Below are 16,714 nucleotides of genomic sequence, written 5' to 3' on the forward strand. Positions count from 1 at the left end.
TGTGTGTGAGGTCTAGTTTGTTTACAGTGTTGTTAAGTCCTCTATTTCCTTATTGATCTTCTGTCTAAATGTTCTATCCATTGTTGAAAATGATGTATTGAAGTCTTCAACTATTATTGTAGAATTATTTTTACCTTCAATTCTGTCAATATTTACTTTTCAGATATTTTTATGCTCTGTTGTTTGGTACATACATGTTTGTAATTGTTATATCTTCTTGATGAATTGACCCTTTTATAGATACGTAATGTCTTTATCTTTTGTAACATTTTTTTTGTTTTTTTGTTTTTTTTTTTGGAGGAAGATTAGCCCTCAGCTAACTACTGCCAGTCCTCCTCTTTTTGCTGAGGAAGCCTGGCTCTGAGCTAACATCCGTGCCCATCTTCCTCTAGTTTATACGTGGGATGCCTACCACAGCATGGCTGCCAAGCAGTGCCATGTCCGCACCCGGGATCCGAACCAGCGAACCCCGGGCCGCCGAGAAGCGGAACGTGTGAACTTAACCACTGCGCCACTGGGCCGGCCCCTATCTTTTGTAACATTTTTTGACTTAAAGTCTATTTTGTCTGATATTACTATAGCCACCTTATCTCTTTTTTGGTTACTTTTTACATGAAATGTCTTTTCCATTCTTTCACTTCCAGTCTATTGTGCCTTTGGATCTTAAGTGAGTCTCTTGTAGATAACATATAGCTGCATCATATTTTTTTCTTTTTTTCGTTCTATTATTCTCTGCCTTTAATAGGAAACTTTAGTTACATTTACGGTAACTACTGATGAGAGAGAACTTCTGCCATCTTTCTGTTGTTTTCTGTATTTTTTGTACCTTTGCCTCCCTCATTTCCTCCATTAGTGCTTTTTCTTGTTTTCAGTTGATTTTTCTGTAGTACCCATTTTGGTTTCCTTGTCATTCCTATTGTGTAATTTTTCGATATGTTTGTGGTTATCATAGGGATGAAATTTAATATGGTAAATTTATAGCACTCTATTCCAAGTTAATCCCAAAGCTTCATAGCATACAAAGCATGTCCTTCTATACAGCTCTGTCTTCCTTCACTTTTTATGTTGTGTCACAAATTACATTTTAATACACTATTGTTCAGTAGTGTAGATTTTTTAAGGCATTTATCTTTTATATCTTATAGGAAATGAAGCATGGCATTACAAACTTTAAATACAATAATACTAGCTCTATATTTGCTTACATATTTATCTTTACCAGACATCTTTATTTCTTCCCACAGTTTTGAGTTACTGTCTAGCGTTTTCCTTTCAACCTGAGGGACTACCATTAGCTTTTCTTCTACGGTATGTCAAGTAGTATCAAACTCTCAGCTTTTGCGTTTCTGGGAATGTTTTAATTTCTCACACATTTTTGAAGGAGTATTTTGCTAAATATAAGATTCTTGGTTGACAGTCTTTTTCTCTAAGCACTTTAAATATATGTCACCGCACTTTCTTTTGGTGTGCATGTTTTCTGATGACAAATCAGCTATTAATCTTACTGAAGATTCTTTGTTGTGACAAATTACTTCTCTGTTGGGTTCTTTCAAGATTCTCTCTTTATCTTTGTCTGAACAGTGTGCTTACAGTGTATCTCTGGGTTAATGTACTTTTCGTTCATTGAGCTTCTTGGATTTGTAGATTTTTGTCTGTCATCAAATTTGGGGAGTTTTGGGCCATTATTTCTTCAAATATTCTTTCTGCTTCTTTCTCTCTCTCTCTTTTACTTCTCAGACTGGTATAATGTGTATGTTGATGTGCCTGATGGTATCAAATAAGTGTCTTAGGCTCTGTTCACTTTTCTTCATTCTTTTTTCTTTTTGCTCCTCAGACTTCATAATTTCAATTGTTCCATTTTCAAGTTTGCTATTTTTGTCTTCTGCCTGCTCACATCTGTTGTTGAACCGTGAATTTTTTATTTCAGTTATTGTATTTTTCAGCTCTAGAAATTGTTTGTTTCCTTTTATAATTTCTACCTCTTTACTGATATTCTCATTTTGTATCTTCATTTTTTACATGATTTCCTTTCCTCCTTTGTCCATGTTTTCTTTTTGCTCTTAAGACAGTTGTTACAAAATCCTTTTCTAGTAAATACCAATTTCTAGATTTCTCAGGGATAGTTTGTCAGTTTATTTTTGTCCCTTCCATGAGCCATGCTTTTTGTTTCTTTGTGTGCTTTGTGACTTTTTTTGTTGTTCTTGTTGACAATTGGATATTTTAATATTATAATTTGGTCACTCTGGAAATCAGATTCTCTCCTTCCTCAGGGTTTGATATTTTTTTATATTCTTGAAGACTGTTTTAGTCTATTCGTTTAGTGATTTTCTTGAACTATTTTTTATTTTTGCAAAGACTTACTCTTTGACGTGTAGTCACTGAAGTCTTTATTTTGTAGATTGTGTTCAGCTACAATTTTGACAGAGATTTCTTTGAATGCCAGGAGCTAAAAAAATAATGAAAACCAAACAAAAACCCAGAACCTTTCCTTGTCTTTGCAGATTGGCTCTATGCCACAGCTGTCCTTCATCATTTAGCAAGGCTTTCACTTATGCTAGTGATCAGCGTGAGGTGGAAGCTTACAGCCTTCCAGTTCCTATAGGATCATGCATCTTGCCTTGGGCATGTGTGTGGCCTTCTACATTCCTGTGTATATATGGATGCTTTTGAATGTCCTGATTTCCCAAAGAAACTCTGAGCAGCTTTTGCTCCCAGGTCTTAGGTGGTCTATTTTATGTTTCAATTATGCCATATTATCCCATCACAACTAAAATGTGGCTACCTATAGCTTTGTTTGAACCAATTTTTTCCCCTTTTACTTTTAAATATTCATCACACACACTTAGTGACACTTCTCTAACAATTGAGAGAAGAAACTCTTTTTTAAATTATGTAATACTTTGCAGAATTCATACTTAGTGTGAGGTGATACTTTAAAACTTGATGTTTTTTAGAGGTAAACTGAAGGCGCGATTGAGTAGGTGTGCTTATTTGTAGCATTACTCTGGTTGTTTTTAACCTAACCTAGTTTGAAATCTCTGGTTCTCCCTTCATAAAGCAGATGTTTGTGCCTATAAAGCACTATAGAAATCTATTGTTAAACCTTTGTTTAACATGATTTCAGTAGTGTACAGATAAGATAGTATAAATGCCCTTGGCTAAACAGGACTGCAGTAAAAGCTGAAAAGGGGTCCAGAGTTCAATTAATCCTGCTTTGAAATTTAAGTCATCATTGTACATATTATTGGCTTTAGTAAGTTACATACATGTATACTAGAAATTACTGATGGAAAATACAATGCTCTTTGTATCCTCATTTAAAATAACATAACTACAAGCATGTTTTCTTCTAATCAGTCAACTTAGTTTAATTGTGAATGTTATTAACTCATTTTACAAAGTTACTAACTAATGAGAAATGAATGTGTTATGTAAACTTCAAAGTGTAATAGTCACAAGTAATCGGATGAACTGTTCCTTAAATATGTAATATATTGTACAATGTTATACATTTATAGTAACCTATATAATATGTATGTTATATATTGTATATAATTTATGCATTTATTTAAAATTTGTTCAATAAATATATCTAGATTATTTTCTTGGTTAGTTTACTTTAAAACTTGAAATATCTTTAAAATCACAATTGTATTTTAAAAATTTACTCTACTTTTCAAGCAAGTGAAAGGAAGTCTGTTATCTTAAAACACATTTAAGTAGAGCTGTTTGCTCATGTAGAGGCCTTTGTGTAAGATTACTTTAATAACGTATTTATGTGTGCATGCGTGTGTGTGTTTGTGAGAGACAGAGAGAGGGAGAGACCCGAAAACAGCCTGTGCATCCTCGTTTAGTTACAACCACTGACAACTTCGTTCAACACTAAGAACAGCAGTGAAAATCATATTAAACTCTCTTGCACCCTCTGTTGTTATTTTGGGGGAACACTGTGCATACCTTCCCATGATTGTGTTGACATTTGACTTATTACAATCCCTAGTAAAATTAATACTTATTTTACTATACTTACCTCCAAATTAGATTGATAGTAAAGTAACATTTGTTTGAAATGCTTAGTTGGTGTTTTCTTGTGTTACAGACATGTTTTTATTGTATAACATCTTAAATGAAAGATGAGCCTCTCTGTTTGTCTTTGATTTCTCCTAGTTACCAGCTCCTCCAAATGTTTCACACAAACGAAAATCTCTACAGGATATAGCACACTGTATATATAGTTCTCTAGAATTACAAATTCTGTCTGTTCTTTTGTAAACCTTTCAATTGTCGGTCAGTTTCCTTCCAAAATAAGAGTCTGGAATCGTCCATACTAAAATTAAGAATTTATAACTGTAAGGAACAGATGTTTTCATAAACATTTGCTATAATTAATTTCAACTAGAGGATTGAAGGAACAAAGCAGTTTTTCCTGCTCCAAAACTTTATTGCCTTTTCCCCGTATAGCAAACTCTGAAATCTTTTCTCTAATATTGTTTAGAGAAACAATTGTAGTCCTTATTTGGTATGTTTTAGAGAAAGAAAAACTGCTTTTTTTTCTTATTACCATCCTTTGAAGGTTACATTTAATGTGGTATAGTCATATCAAAACATATATAAAATGAAGAAAACCTTTGTAATATATTATGATGACAAAACCTAGTTGTTTAAAAAATTGAGAATTTGAAAGATTTTATATTTGATCTGATAAATACCAGCAGAAGGGAAGAAATATTCTATTTGTGAGATTTTATCATAATCTTTTGTTTTAAAGAGAAAGAAGGCTCATATTTTAAATGTATAAAATAGTACTTATTCTATGCTGATTATGGAATGTTTCACAGGAAATGTCTGCAAGCTGTTAAATAACATGTGTTGTAAGAAATTTTCGTTTAGCCAGACAAAGACTAATTTTCCTTAAATCTTTTTAGTTTATTATAATACATTAATTTATTTTGAAAAAAATGAAGTATGTTGTGTGAATAATCTTACAGTGTCGATGTTTTCAAAGAATTAACAAAATTTGCCCGGCTAGATTGTTCTTAAACATTTAAGTGTTTCTGGATTATTTTCTTCTATAAAATTTGGCAACATTTTTGAATGCTGTAAGCCATTTTAGGATTTTTGTTTAATGAAAAAGAAAAACTGAAAGTGCATTTTGCAAAAAGAATAGAGTTAAAAGTTCAGTGAGTGGGCTCAGTCCGGTTTTTGTCCTCCTAAACACTTTGGCGCAGCTGCAAAGATTTTGAAGAGAAACAACATTCTTGACTAATCTGTCAACTATAAAATGTGCAAAGAAAAATAGGTAGCTGTCATTAAAATTACATTTCAGCTTTCAATAACCATTTAATGAGTAGCATAATTATAGAAGTATGGTACCTCAAGTACTATACTCAATAATTAAAAATAATCTCATCTTTAAAGTGAAAGCTCTGTAATTATTATTTGACTTAACCAGGACCACTGTGATGATCTCCAGTGGCACCTTAGATTGTTCAAAGTGGATTAAAAGTATAAATTAAAATTGGATAAATCATTAAATTATTAAGCTTTAAATATCATAAAAATGAATATAACCTGATGTTTGAAAGTTACATTACGGGAATTAGAAGTATGAAATGTAATCGGATTCTAGTCTTTTTAATTTATTTCTGAGAATAAATGATATATTTAATAGTAGTACACTATGGTTTCATAAAAATTATACTTTGATGTATATATTTTAAAACAAATGATTCAAGTTAAATTTCTATCAATAAGAATATATATTTCATATTGTGGTATTGGTAATCACTTATTTAACAAATTTATTTTTATTCTGTAATCTTTAAACTGATAGATGTGAATCTAGTCTAAATCTGATTTTATGAATATGCCAGTTTCCTGAGTGAAATGTTTTCTTTCCCAAAATGTTTATTACAACATGAGACAGAAATACCTTTTGATGTTGTTGTTTTTTCATTTTTTAAACTGCTGATCTTTTGCCCACAATTAAAACAAAGTTTTGGGAACAATATTAATGTGTATTAAAAGCTCCCAAGAATGCATTCTTGATCATCACCTCCTAAGTCTGCTTTCTGTTACCTCTCTGCGTACCAGTTTCCTAGAGAGTGGAGAACTGGAGGCTGGAAAACATTTCAGGTCGGATGTCTGCCCACTCTCTTTTGACTGTACCAGTGGTCAGGATGGGTGATTTGGTCACTAACAAAAATTTGCCCTTTGTTTATAAACATTAGTATATGATTAAGTGATTTATAAATTGGTTTTGTCTGGGAGTCATAAGAAGAAAATGTCTGTACTGTACTTCATTTGTTCCCATTAGTAATTACTTTGGTAGTATTCCTATCCAAGTTAGGCATGGTGGTGGTGGTTTATATTTAAGCATCAAAATGAATTTTTTGCCTAAAGGGCTCTGATTACAAAAGATATTTGGGGGAGGGATAAGGGGATATATGCTTTTTAACCCTATATACTGCATAGAGCTGTTATACAGTAGCTTTTCAACTGAAATATTCAGTTTCATAATCTCCATTATTTCAGTGTTTTTAAATTTTTTTTCCAGGAGATTCAAATAAAAATGGAAGAAGAACAAGTTCTACTTTAGATTCTGATGGGACTTTTAATTCCTATAGGTAGGTGATGAATACATAGATACATAATATTACAAGATGATGTGCAAGATCCCTAATCTTACAGGATTCTAATACAGTAGTAAGGAACTGTTACCTGTGCTTTAAAAGTATGACAAACATAAAGAATATTGTGAGATGCAGTTGTTCTGCAGACTTATTGAGTAATGGAAAATGCAACATTCTAAGTTATTGAGCAAATGGACTTATTGTAGATGTCTGTTGTTATCCCATAGTAGGATAATTGGAATGAATGCACATATAGTATTAAGCTTCATTATAATCCATTTTTGTTTTTGTTTTTTCAGTATATCTGTTACAGTATTAAAGGCTTCCTTTTGTTTAAGTTTCCTGCTAAAATGGAGTGTACTGCTTATGAGAGCATCTAAGAGAGTATAAAATGTAATCCATGGTTACATTATGTGCTGTTTGTTAATATCCTGTTTGGCTTTTCAGCAAACAGGGCAGTTATTTCTCAATTAGTGATTTTTGAAAAACGATATACTTGTTAAGAAAACATGTATTTTTGTCTCGTCTTTTGTTAATATTCTCCTTAGAACTGGAGTTTGCTTGAGTAAGTGTTTATGGATTTTGTCCCTTCGTAACATGGAAATCTAGGAAGAAGAAAGATTAAAGTATTTCCAGTAATGTTTGAAAATTCATATACTGAACCAAAATGATAGAAGAACCGGGTGGTTTTCTTTTAGGGGAAAAAAGTACAAATTCAGTAATACATTTTGACATTGTAGATTCTTAAAGAAATACTTTAGTTGGAATACATTCTCCTTATGGTTAATTAGTTGTGATATTTATGTAATGACACCATAAAATAAATGCAAGAACAACTGTACACTTAGAAACTCATTTGAATATTAAGCTGTAACTCCTTTTATATAATAAATATGGAATTTAGGCTTAGAATCTTTATATTTTTACTTGAGTACATATTCTGTATCCCTAATTGGAACTATGTCATTTGTTTCTTCAGATCCCAGGCGAGCTTTTAATCTAGAGTAGGGCCTTGTATACAGGAAGCACTTAATAAGAATGTGGTAAATGTGGAAGTTTTTACAATTTGTTTATGAATTCCAGAAATGAAATGGTAATTGAAACACTTGACATCTTTATTTTATGCCAGTTGGGGTCTGTATAAATAATCAGTCATTCAAGTGTCCTGGATACTACAAAAGGCTTATGTTCCCATGGTGTTCTAGAAGGTATTGTCACAGCAGTAAGGCTCATATGCTGTCATTAAATTTCACTGTACCCCTCCCACCATATGAATGGTGGAATTCTCCAAATTCTTCTTTTAGTGCTGAGGTATAATATAAAGCTTGGAATTTGACATATTAAATAACAGGTAGAATCCTCTGTCTGAACATGTTACAGCTGGTCACACACAAAAAAACCACAAAGTAAATATAAAAGATAGTTAAATAAATATTCGTGATTTGGCATGTGACTGAGGAATGTTAACATAATATATGTGAAATCTATGGTGGTTATATTGTTACTAGATATAAATACAATAAAAAATAACCAAGGCAAAAGAAAAATAAAGATGCATTTCAAAGCAAGGAAAATTCATATATATATATACATTTTTTTGGTGAATTATATTTTACAATTACATTTATAGTTTAGCTAATTATAGTAAATAATGGACATAATATAAAGTTAAGAGAAATGTGTTGATGTGAAGACACAGTATTATCTTGTAGTTTATTTTGTTCTTGAATAGTTTGAAGATTCAAATATCTTCGTATTATTGAATGATAATTGTACTCTAAAAATGAACTCCTAATGCACCTTTGCACAATAAATACTAATGTTGTTAACTAATATGGTTTTAATCAATGCCTGTCAGTGTTGTAATGTTGGGATATTAATTTATTGTTGTAATTAAAAAGGCAAGATAGAAAGCTCAGGTAGTACAGTATATAAAAACGAGCTTTTAATAGTTGGCAGGCCAGTGCTGTTATTAAATAGTATTATAGTATTTAAGGTGTGAAATGAGTATTTTTCTACTCAGTAGGCAATAGCTCTTACATATAATGAGCTTACTTGTGAATTTGACACTTGGGTTAAATGCAGAATTCATGGAAGCACAGCTCTAGGGTATATTTTCGTATTCAGGTTAACTGATAAAACCTAGGAATTGTTGCAGAATCACACTAAAATGGCAACAGAATTGTCAGTAAAATTCACTGCCGAAAATGAAAATTATTTTTCTGTTGCCGTCTTAGCTCTTTTAAACTAACTAGACATAGATTATTAGAAAAATGTGAATATTCCAACCCTCAAACATCCTTTAGCCTAACAATTGTCAAAATGCAATATTTTTGCCTTAGAAATCTTGACTTTTCTTCACAGTTAGACAGTTCTGGCTGTCAGCTTAGTACCACATACTCAAGCCATGTATACTCGTGCCCAGGATAATGATTAGCCTTAGTTTGTCTTCTGTGAAATGGACCTTATAATGTCTAACCTGCTTCCTTGTCACAACTGTTTTAAAGACTGAGATGAAATGTGTACGATAAAACCTTTTGAAAATCTAATTGCAAAGCCATGGCATTATTAATATTAGTTCTTTTGTATTACTTCATGTGAATTGGCCACTTTGTTGCCTTAGTCTTCACTTAACCCTCCAAGACATGTACCCTTTTAGAGCATATCTTGAGGTTTTATTAACTTTTGAATTCAATCTTAAATTGGTCACCTAAATCTATATTCTTTCTATTATTTGTATTATTGTCATCTTGGGTATCAGTTGCAAGAGGGCATAGTCTGTGGTTTTTTGTTTGTTAACAATATCTAATCATAGTGAGTTGGTTCAAATCCTCACTCCAAATACTGTGGAGACTTTGGACAGGTCTTAGCCTCAGTTTCCTCACCTTTAAAGTGGGAGTAATAAAACACACTTGTTCTGAGGATTTAATGGGATAATGTCGTGTTGTAAGTGCTGAATAAATATTAGCTGCTTTCATCATCCAGGCAAATGTCATCATCATCTTTGTCATCATCATTAACCTTCTGGTATTGTAGAATTTTTTTTACAGTGCTCTAATAGAGAGACACCAAAAGGAAGTCAAAAAACATGTGTCTTACAGGAAAATAACTTTTGTTAGCAGAAAGGGAGCTAAGCACAAGCTTAACCTGAGGCTTGAAACTCTCAATCTCTTGTACGGTATTCTCGGTTGCCTTTGTATAATAAATTTGTACACACAGTAAAGATAAAAGGAAGATGTTTCACTATTAGTATAACTTCAAAGATAGATTTTTGGAATTTTGACAAATTTTGAAATTTACAATCGATGGAGCCTAACTATATATTTATGGGCCTGATGCTCATAGATTTATATTTCATAAGGCTCAGAGGTTTTATTTTGGATTTGTGTCTTTTGTGGTTTTGCTTCATTGGTTCAGATAGGGTACAGCTGCATTTAACTCCTGAGGCACCAGTATGATTATTATATGATGCCTGGGTAATAGACTAGATCTTGTTTTGGAAGTTTTTGTTAAAATTTGATTGTATATCTACTAACTAATTTGCAGATGACATATTAAAATGGAAAATTTATAAGAACTGAGAAGATATTATTGTTTTATGCAGTATATCTTGTACCTTTTAAAGACCGATGTTAATGTTTTCTGTTGGATTATATGAGCTTTCTCTATTTCTCATGTAACCCTTAAAATTGAGAGACCCTTGCTGGGTATGAAAGAAGAGAAGTACTTTGCAGATTAGCAGTTTGTAGTAGACGTTTAACTTAGTGACAGTAGCACAGGGCCACAAGGTAGATGGAAGATTCTCTCCCCACCAGCCTCCTCCTCCTCTTCCCAAGGGCAGCTGACCTTCTCCTCTCCAAAGAGGCGAGCCCCTTGCCAGCACATATGACTACAGACTATTACATTAATCTGTTTAGCTGTAGTACCAGCTGCTTGCATGTTTTTAATTATCTTATTAGATGGTGTAACAGTGACCTATGAAATAAATTGAAGGTGAACATTTTTAAACTTTCCTTTTTTTCCCCTTTGTTTCTAAATATCTTTATTGATCAAATTATAACTTTCCACAGAAGTTCATAGGAAATTTATATGGTTTTTGAGTCAATGTAATGTTTTTTTAAGTATAATGTTATAATTCCAAGTATAGAAAATAACTTCATTTTTGCCTGATTTTTGATAAGATTTAGGTTGTGTTTGCCTGATTTTTGATAAGATTTAGGTTGTGTTTGTGTAGTCATGAATCCACATTAAAATTCATTGGTTTAATAGTCAATTTAGTAAGAGAAAACTGAGACCAGTTATTGGCATTCTCTGGGAAACTCAAAATATTTCTTAATTTTCAGGTATTATCTTGGTGTTGTATAAATGGCATAGGATAGAACATAAATCATTGTAGATTATTTTTAAATAAATTTGTGTATTTTACTCTAATTTTCTAGATTCTGTATATACAGTAGTAAATCATGTAGTCTACCCTAATTATTTTTACAATTTAATTTCATGTTACCATTTCTGAGTGTATTTTCTCAAGTTGTGCAGTTAGGAAAAATGTGCTATCTTCTGGATTTTGACAATTGGACAATTTTCAAATAATACTTTGTAAATGAAAATGTTGACTCCAAGAGACACAGTTGAAAATAATAACCAATGGTTGTTCAGTTACAAGTAATAGCAATAAACAAAGATTGTAATAATTTAGTTAGAAATTCCGATGTTGAATTAAAAAAACAGAGGTAGTTGCATGCAGAAAGGATTGCATAATACTTGTGTGTCTTTTGAATTAGTAAATCCTACAACTGAGACTTGAAAAATTCATAAAGACATTTAATACTTATAAACTACACATTACTTGTATTTTTTAAATTAAGAAATGTTCATACTTTTTGGCTTATTTTTTTTCTGTAAAGACATACTATATTTCAAGAGAATCTTTTTTGAGGAAATAAAGAAAACCTTTTCCCTTTAAATGTTTTATTTTGTTTCTTTTCAAGAAAAGAAAATAAAAAGCAACTTGCCTCTAAAGTGGCAGTGTTATAATTTCTTGATATTGATCAGAGCACCCAAAGTTGGTATGTTCTATAGCCCAGAAAGTCAAAGGCTGTTTAAGTGGTAAAAATGTTTTAAAAAATTATAATTGGCTTACCTTTTTAAATCTAAAAGTTAAATCTTTTCCTGAATAAGAAAAAAATGCATTAATTTGAACTATCTTTAGTCATTGAGTAAATTTTAAAAGTTAGGCTTTAAGTTTTATCACAAAGATTTTTATGTATCCTCTTTACATATAATCATTAATTTGGGAGTATGTGAGTAATATCCTCCCATCATTAACGTTTATTTTTGGGATAATACCTTTTTTTCCCATTTGTATGTAAGAAGATCATATGTCTCTTGAAATAATGAAGCAGTGATTTGAAATATTAGAGTAGGGGCCGGCCCGGTGGCGCAGTGGTTAAGTGTGCATGTTACGGTTCGTTGGCCCGGGGTTCCCCAGTTCGGATCCCAGGTGCAGACATGGCACCACTTGGCAAGCCATGCTGTGGCCGGTGTCCCACATATAAAGTAGAGGAAGATAGGCACGGATGTTAGCTCAGGGACAGCCTTCCTCAGCAAAAAGAGGAGGATTGGCAGCAGATGTTAGCTCAGGGCTAATCTTACTCAAAAAAAAAAAAAAAAAGAAAAGAAATATTAGAGTAGAGATAATAGGGCAAAAGTGTACTTTGGATTTAAAATTTAGAAGTCTGTGTTCTAGTTATGCTCTTTGAATGATGTTTGTTAATCTGTTATTTTTAAGAATATGGAGTCATAGGATAATTGAATTGCTGGAAATTATACTCATTAGTCCATTTGGGCTCCTATAACAAAATACCAGAGACTGGGTAGCTTATAAACAACAGAAATTTATTTCTCTCAATTCCAGAGGCTGGAAATTTCAAGGTTAAGGTGCTGGAAGATTTGATGTTCGATGAGAGCCCACATCATGGTTCAAAAATGGAGTCTCTTCACTGTTTTCTCACATGGCTAAATTGGGAAGAGAGCTCTCTGGGGGCCTCTTTTGTAAGGGCACTAATCCCATTCATGAGAGCTCAGCCCTCATGTCTTAATGGTTTCCCAAAGGCCTCACCCCCAAACGCCATCACATTGGGTGTTAGGATTCAACATATGAATTTGAGGGGACACATTCGGTCCATAGCATTTATTAAAAATAATAGAGACCAGCCTGAATTCACCATCCTACTCCTTCACCACCCGGTTATCTTAAATTCCTAAGGCCTTGCCATTTTAATTATTTTCTCAGGGCATGATAGCTTAGTAAGTAGATGAGAAAGGAGGGTCTAGAGTTAGGGTTTCTTTCCTGACTCTTAGAGCATTGCTTTTCTCACTTTGATGTGTTGCCTGTATTTTGTTGAGACTCTATGTAATTAAGTAACACAAACTCTATAAGTTCTTAAGAATTAATACCCGATTTAGGGAAACAGTTGGATAAGTCATACAGATAGAAGTAAGACAGACTAAAGTTTACAACCTAGCTCCACCACTTACTCACTGTGTGATGTTAGGCAAGATAATTAACCTCGCTGCTTCCTATTACCTCATCTGTAAAATTGGAATGTTAGCAGCTCCTATATCATAGAGTCAGGGAGCATACCTGCAAATGTGTACAACACCTGGCCCAGTCACCTAACACCAGTAAGTAACAAATGCTAGTTTCCTTGCCTTTCCTTTCTCTCTCTTTTTTCTAAAATTTCCCTTAAGTTTGAATCAATGTTTTCACCTAACAAAGTTGTCCTTTGTCTTAAAAAAGTATTTTCAAAATTCTGTATGGTTCTAAAGTGGCAATAAATGAGTATTTAAGGATCAGATCTATTGTAATCTATAAAAGATCATATCTACATTACCTAAAGTTAACCACTGATTATATGCAAGGAGTATTTATAAAATCCATACTTGTATTTAGCCATACAATCTCATTATCAAATTTTCTTGTTTCCATATTTGCTCACGTAGCCCCATGAGCTTTATAAGTTAAATGGTAATTTCAGAGAGAAAAATGTGTAACCTTTGCATTTCCCAGAAACCAAAATCAGAATATTACCTTTTATTCTTGTCTCCATAATGGAGCCACATTTGAGAGAAGAAAAAATATCACATTTGAGTGATGACTGTATCTTTTTGAAATAACTTCGTTATTTTTTATGATAGTGGAACTAGTCAGTATCTCCGCTTCTGTGTAATATACAGTCTGTCTGAACTAATTATTGATCATTTAAGGACCCGAAAATGTTACTTTCTATTTAAATATTAACTGATTTGTTTGCGTTTACAGCCCTAAATTAACATAACCCAAACTGACTTGAGCATACGTGTTTACAGTTTGAGTTCTTCTTTCTGAAGCCCCTTCAAGCCCTGTTTATTATCTGTAGCCAGACTTTGGGGGAAATTTTTTTTAATATTTGTTTATTTACATAGTTAGCTGCAAGCTCCAATCATCCAAGGCTGTGTAAATGTTTTTCTTTTAAAAGACAGGCATACGTTTGAAAGGTGAGGATAAGCTGTTCTGAATCAGAAAGTCCCTTCCCCAGGACACACTATTCCCCTGTTGTTTGTTCCCAGTTGAAATGCCCCGTCAGCCCCACGTGTCACTATTTGGAATATATATTCACATGCTGTGCTTTTTACATATAGTAGTGAAATAGACAAAATCAGTTAAATATTTGGTCAGCAATGTTGAAATGTGTTACTGGATCTATAATTTGAGAAACTAATGCATAGAATTAGAGTTTAAAAGTGACAAGTTATAAATCTTTTAAAACATTTTACAAATAACTTGCTTATTTGCTTACTGGTCTGCTTTATAGTTACATAGTTAGCTCTACGTAACACTTAATTTCTGATTTTTGATTTGATAGACAATTTGTAAGTCTCAGAGATCTAGTTTAGGGGTGAAATTTTCATACAATATTTTAGTAGAAGTTGATATTCAATATGTGTCTGTTTTCTATATCAGATTACCTTGAGTTTTAGAGGAAAGTGGCAGTGGTTAGTAATCCTGTTTTTTCATTTTATTTTTAATCCAGGACTTTTGCAAGTGCTTTTTGTTTGTATCTTTTCTTTTTTTCTTTTGGTTCAAGAGAGCTAACATATCTTCAATCATTCTGCAAATCTTTGTTGTACATGCATCACAGACCAGCCAGTGTGCTAAACGTGCAAGACCCAAGCAGAGTAAAACGCAGACCCTGCCCTTGGTGCACACGTGATCTAGGGGGGAGACAAAAATGGAAGCAGCTAACATAGATGATGACTGGTGTTCTCATGGGGATATTTCACCAAGAACTAGGGGAGTGCCAGTTGGAGTTGTTCAAATCAAGGGGTGCATGGCGGCTGGTGGTTAGGAGGAAGATGTTTGCTAGACATTCTAGAGGGACAGGAGTTTTCTGTGAGGTCAACAGTATGAACAAAGACGATTCTCATTTTCTACTTTCTAGTAATGCATTCTTTTTGGATTTTTTGCACTATTAGAACAGGTAGATTTGATTGGCCTTATTATTTGTTAGTGACAAAATTATGCCCTTATCTATAAAGACAGCTAAAGTGACCCATACAACATGTGTATTTACATATGTTTGTTTCATTGTGGTGACATTGTTACTTTTCATGAACTGCTATTTTGACAATTTTAAAGTTTTGGGTATTTAATGTATTTAAATCAGTGATCAAAAAGTTTGAGAGCTGAAAATGTGAATCTTTAAATCGCACAAAATTATATCAAATAGTTGATAATGATACAATTGAGAATGAATATTATGTGCCTAGAAATATGGGAAAAATCAATAAAGCAGCTATGGAATAAAAAATAGCCTACTAATGAGAGAATATTTGAAATTTAAAAGACGTCCTAGTATCATCTGAACATATGGACATAGTTTTCATTCCATGATTATAGATGCAATGTTCTGAGATAGATATAGAAGTAGTTTAGTCTAGTTGACATATTCTCAAAGAGTTTCAAAGATTATATTTCAAGCCACTTGTTTAGATTAGAAAAGTAATTCGGATGACATGCCCAAGTCTCTGAACCCATTTGAAGCAAAACAGGATAGTTGAACACCATCTCTTAACTCTCATTCCAGTTTTTAAATGTGCTTCTAGATCTTAAAGTTCTCTTGAGCAGCAGAGCTCTACTATCATTGAACCAGGCTCAGACCTCTTGTTATTTGGATTTTGTTCAGCCACACTAATTAGTTTATAATCTCTGAGGTACTACTGTTGCTTCTTGCCCTTTGCCCACTGTACCACAGGGTCACACTAAGAGCCTGCTTCTCTCCTTTTTATTCTGACTATATAGGTTGAACAGGAACCATTTTTTCTACATGAGAGATGTGAGGGAGGATAGAGGGTGTAGGATAAATAAATAAAGCCAGAGTGATGTGTTTGGCATTTTTAACACAGTTCCCATGCCTGTTTCTCCCACTGCCACATGGGCTGCTGATGGACCCTAGAGAAGGAATGCCATTTTCCTGCTTTTGTACCTCTAAGTGCCATTCCTAATCATAATTTTTGTGTTTGTGTGAGGAAGATTGGCCCTGAGCTAACATCTGTTGCCAGTTTTCCTCTATTTTGTATGTGGGATGCTGCCACAGCATGGCTTAATGAGTGGTGTGTAGGTCTGCATCTGGGATCTGAACCCCTGAACCCTGAGCCACCGAAGTAGAGTGTACGAACTTCACCACTATGCCACTGGGCTGGCCCCCTAGTCATAATATCTTTAAAGGGTCTGTGGAAAAATGAGCTTATTCTTATGGTGCTAATTTTCAGTTTTACAGTAGCATTCCATGTCACAGCTTTATGGAAGCATCTCTCTGGTTCATATAAAGATATCTGTGGTCATATAATTAGTTTTTTTGTGGCATCTTTTTGGGAATATCTGAGTTATTGAGGGTGTGGATAACAGAATAGAAAATAAAATAACAAAAGGTCTTTTATAAAGTCAGGACTAGATTTGGATTCTTTTAAAGTAGATGAACTTTCAAATAATGTAAAACTTCAGCAGTGGAGAATACTTCTAACACAGGACTTTTTATGAT

General features: G+C 33.1%; 1 protein-coding gene across 1 annotated transcript in view; it reads left to right on the forward strand.

Moving 5' to 3' along the window:
- Positions 1-16,714, forward strand: part of TBC1D5 (TBC1 domain family member 5) — a 562,315-nt gene that overhangs the window by 277,352 nt on the left and 268,249 nt on the right. The window contains exon 5 of the mRNA XM_046674041.1: positions 6,557-6,626. Within this exon, the coding sequence (XP_046529997.1) occupies positions 6,557-6,626 (70 nt within the window). The remainder of the gene's footprint in view (positions 1-6,556; positions 6,627-16,714) is intronic.

This window comes from Equus quagga, chromosome 1 (genome assembly GCF_021613505.1).
Source record: "Equus quagga isolate Etosha38 chromosome 1, UCLA_HA_Equagga_1.0, whole genome shotgun sequence".
Classification (NCBI taxonomy): domain Eukaryota; kingdom Metazoa; phylum Chordata; class Mammalia; order Perissodactyla; family Equidae; genus Equus; species Equus quagga.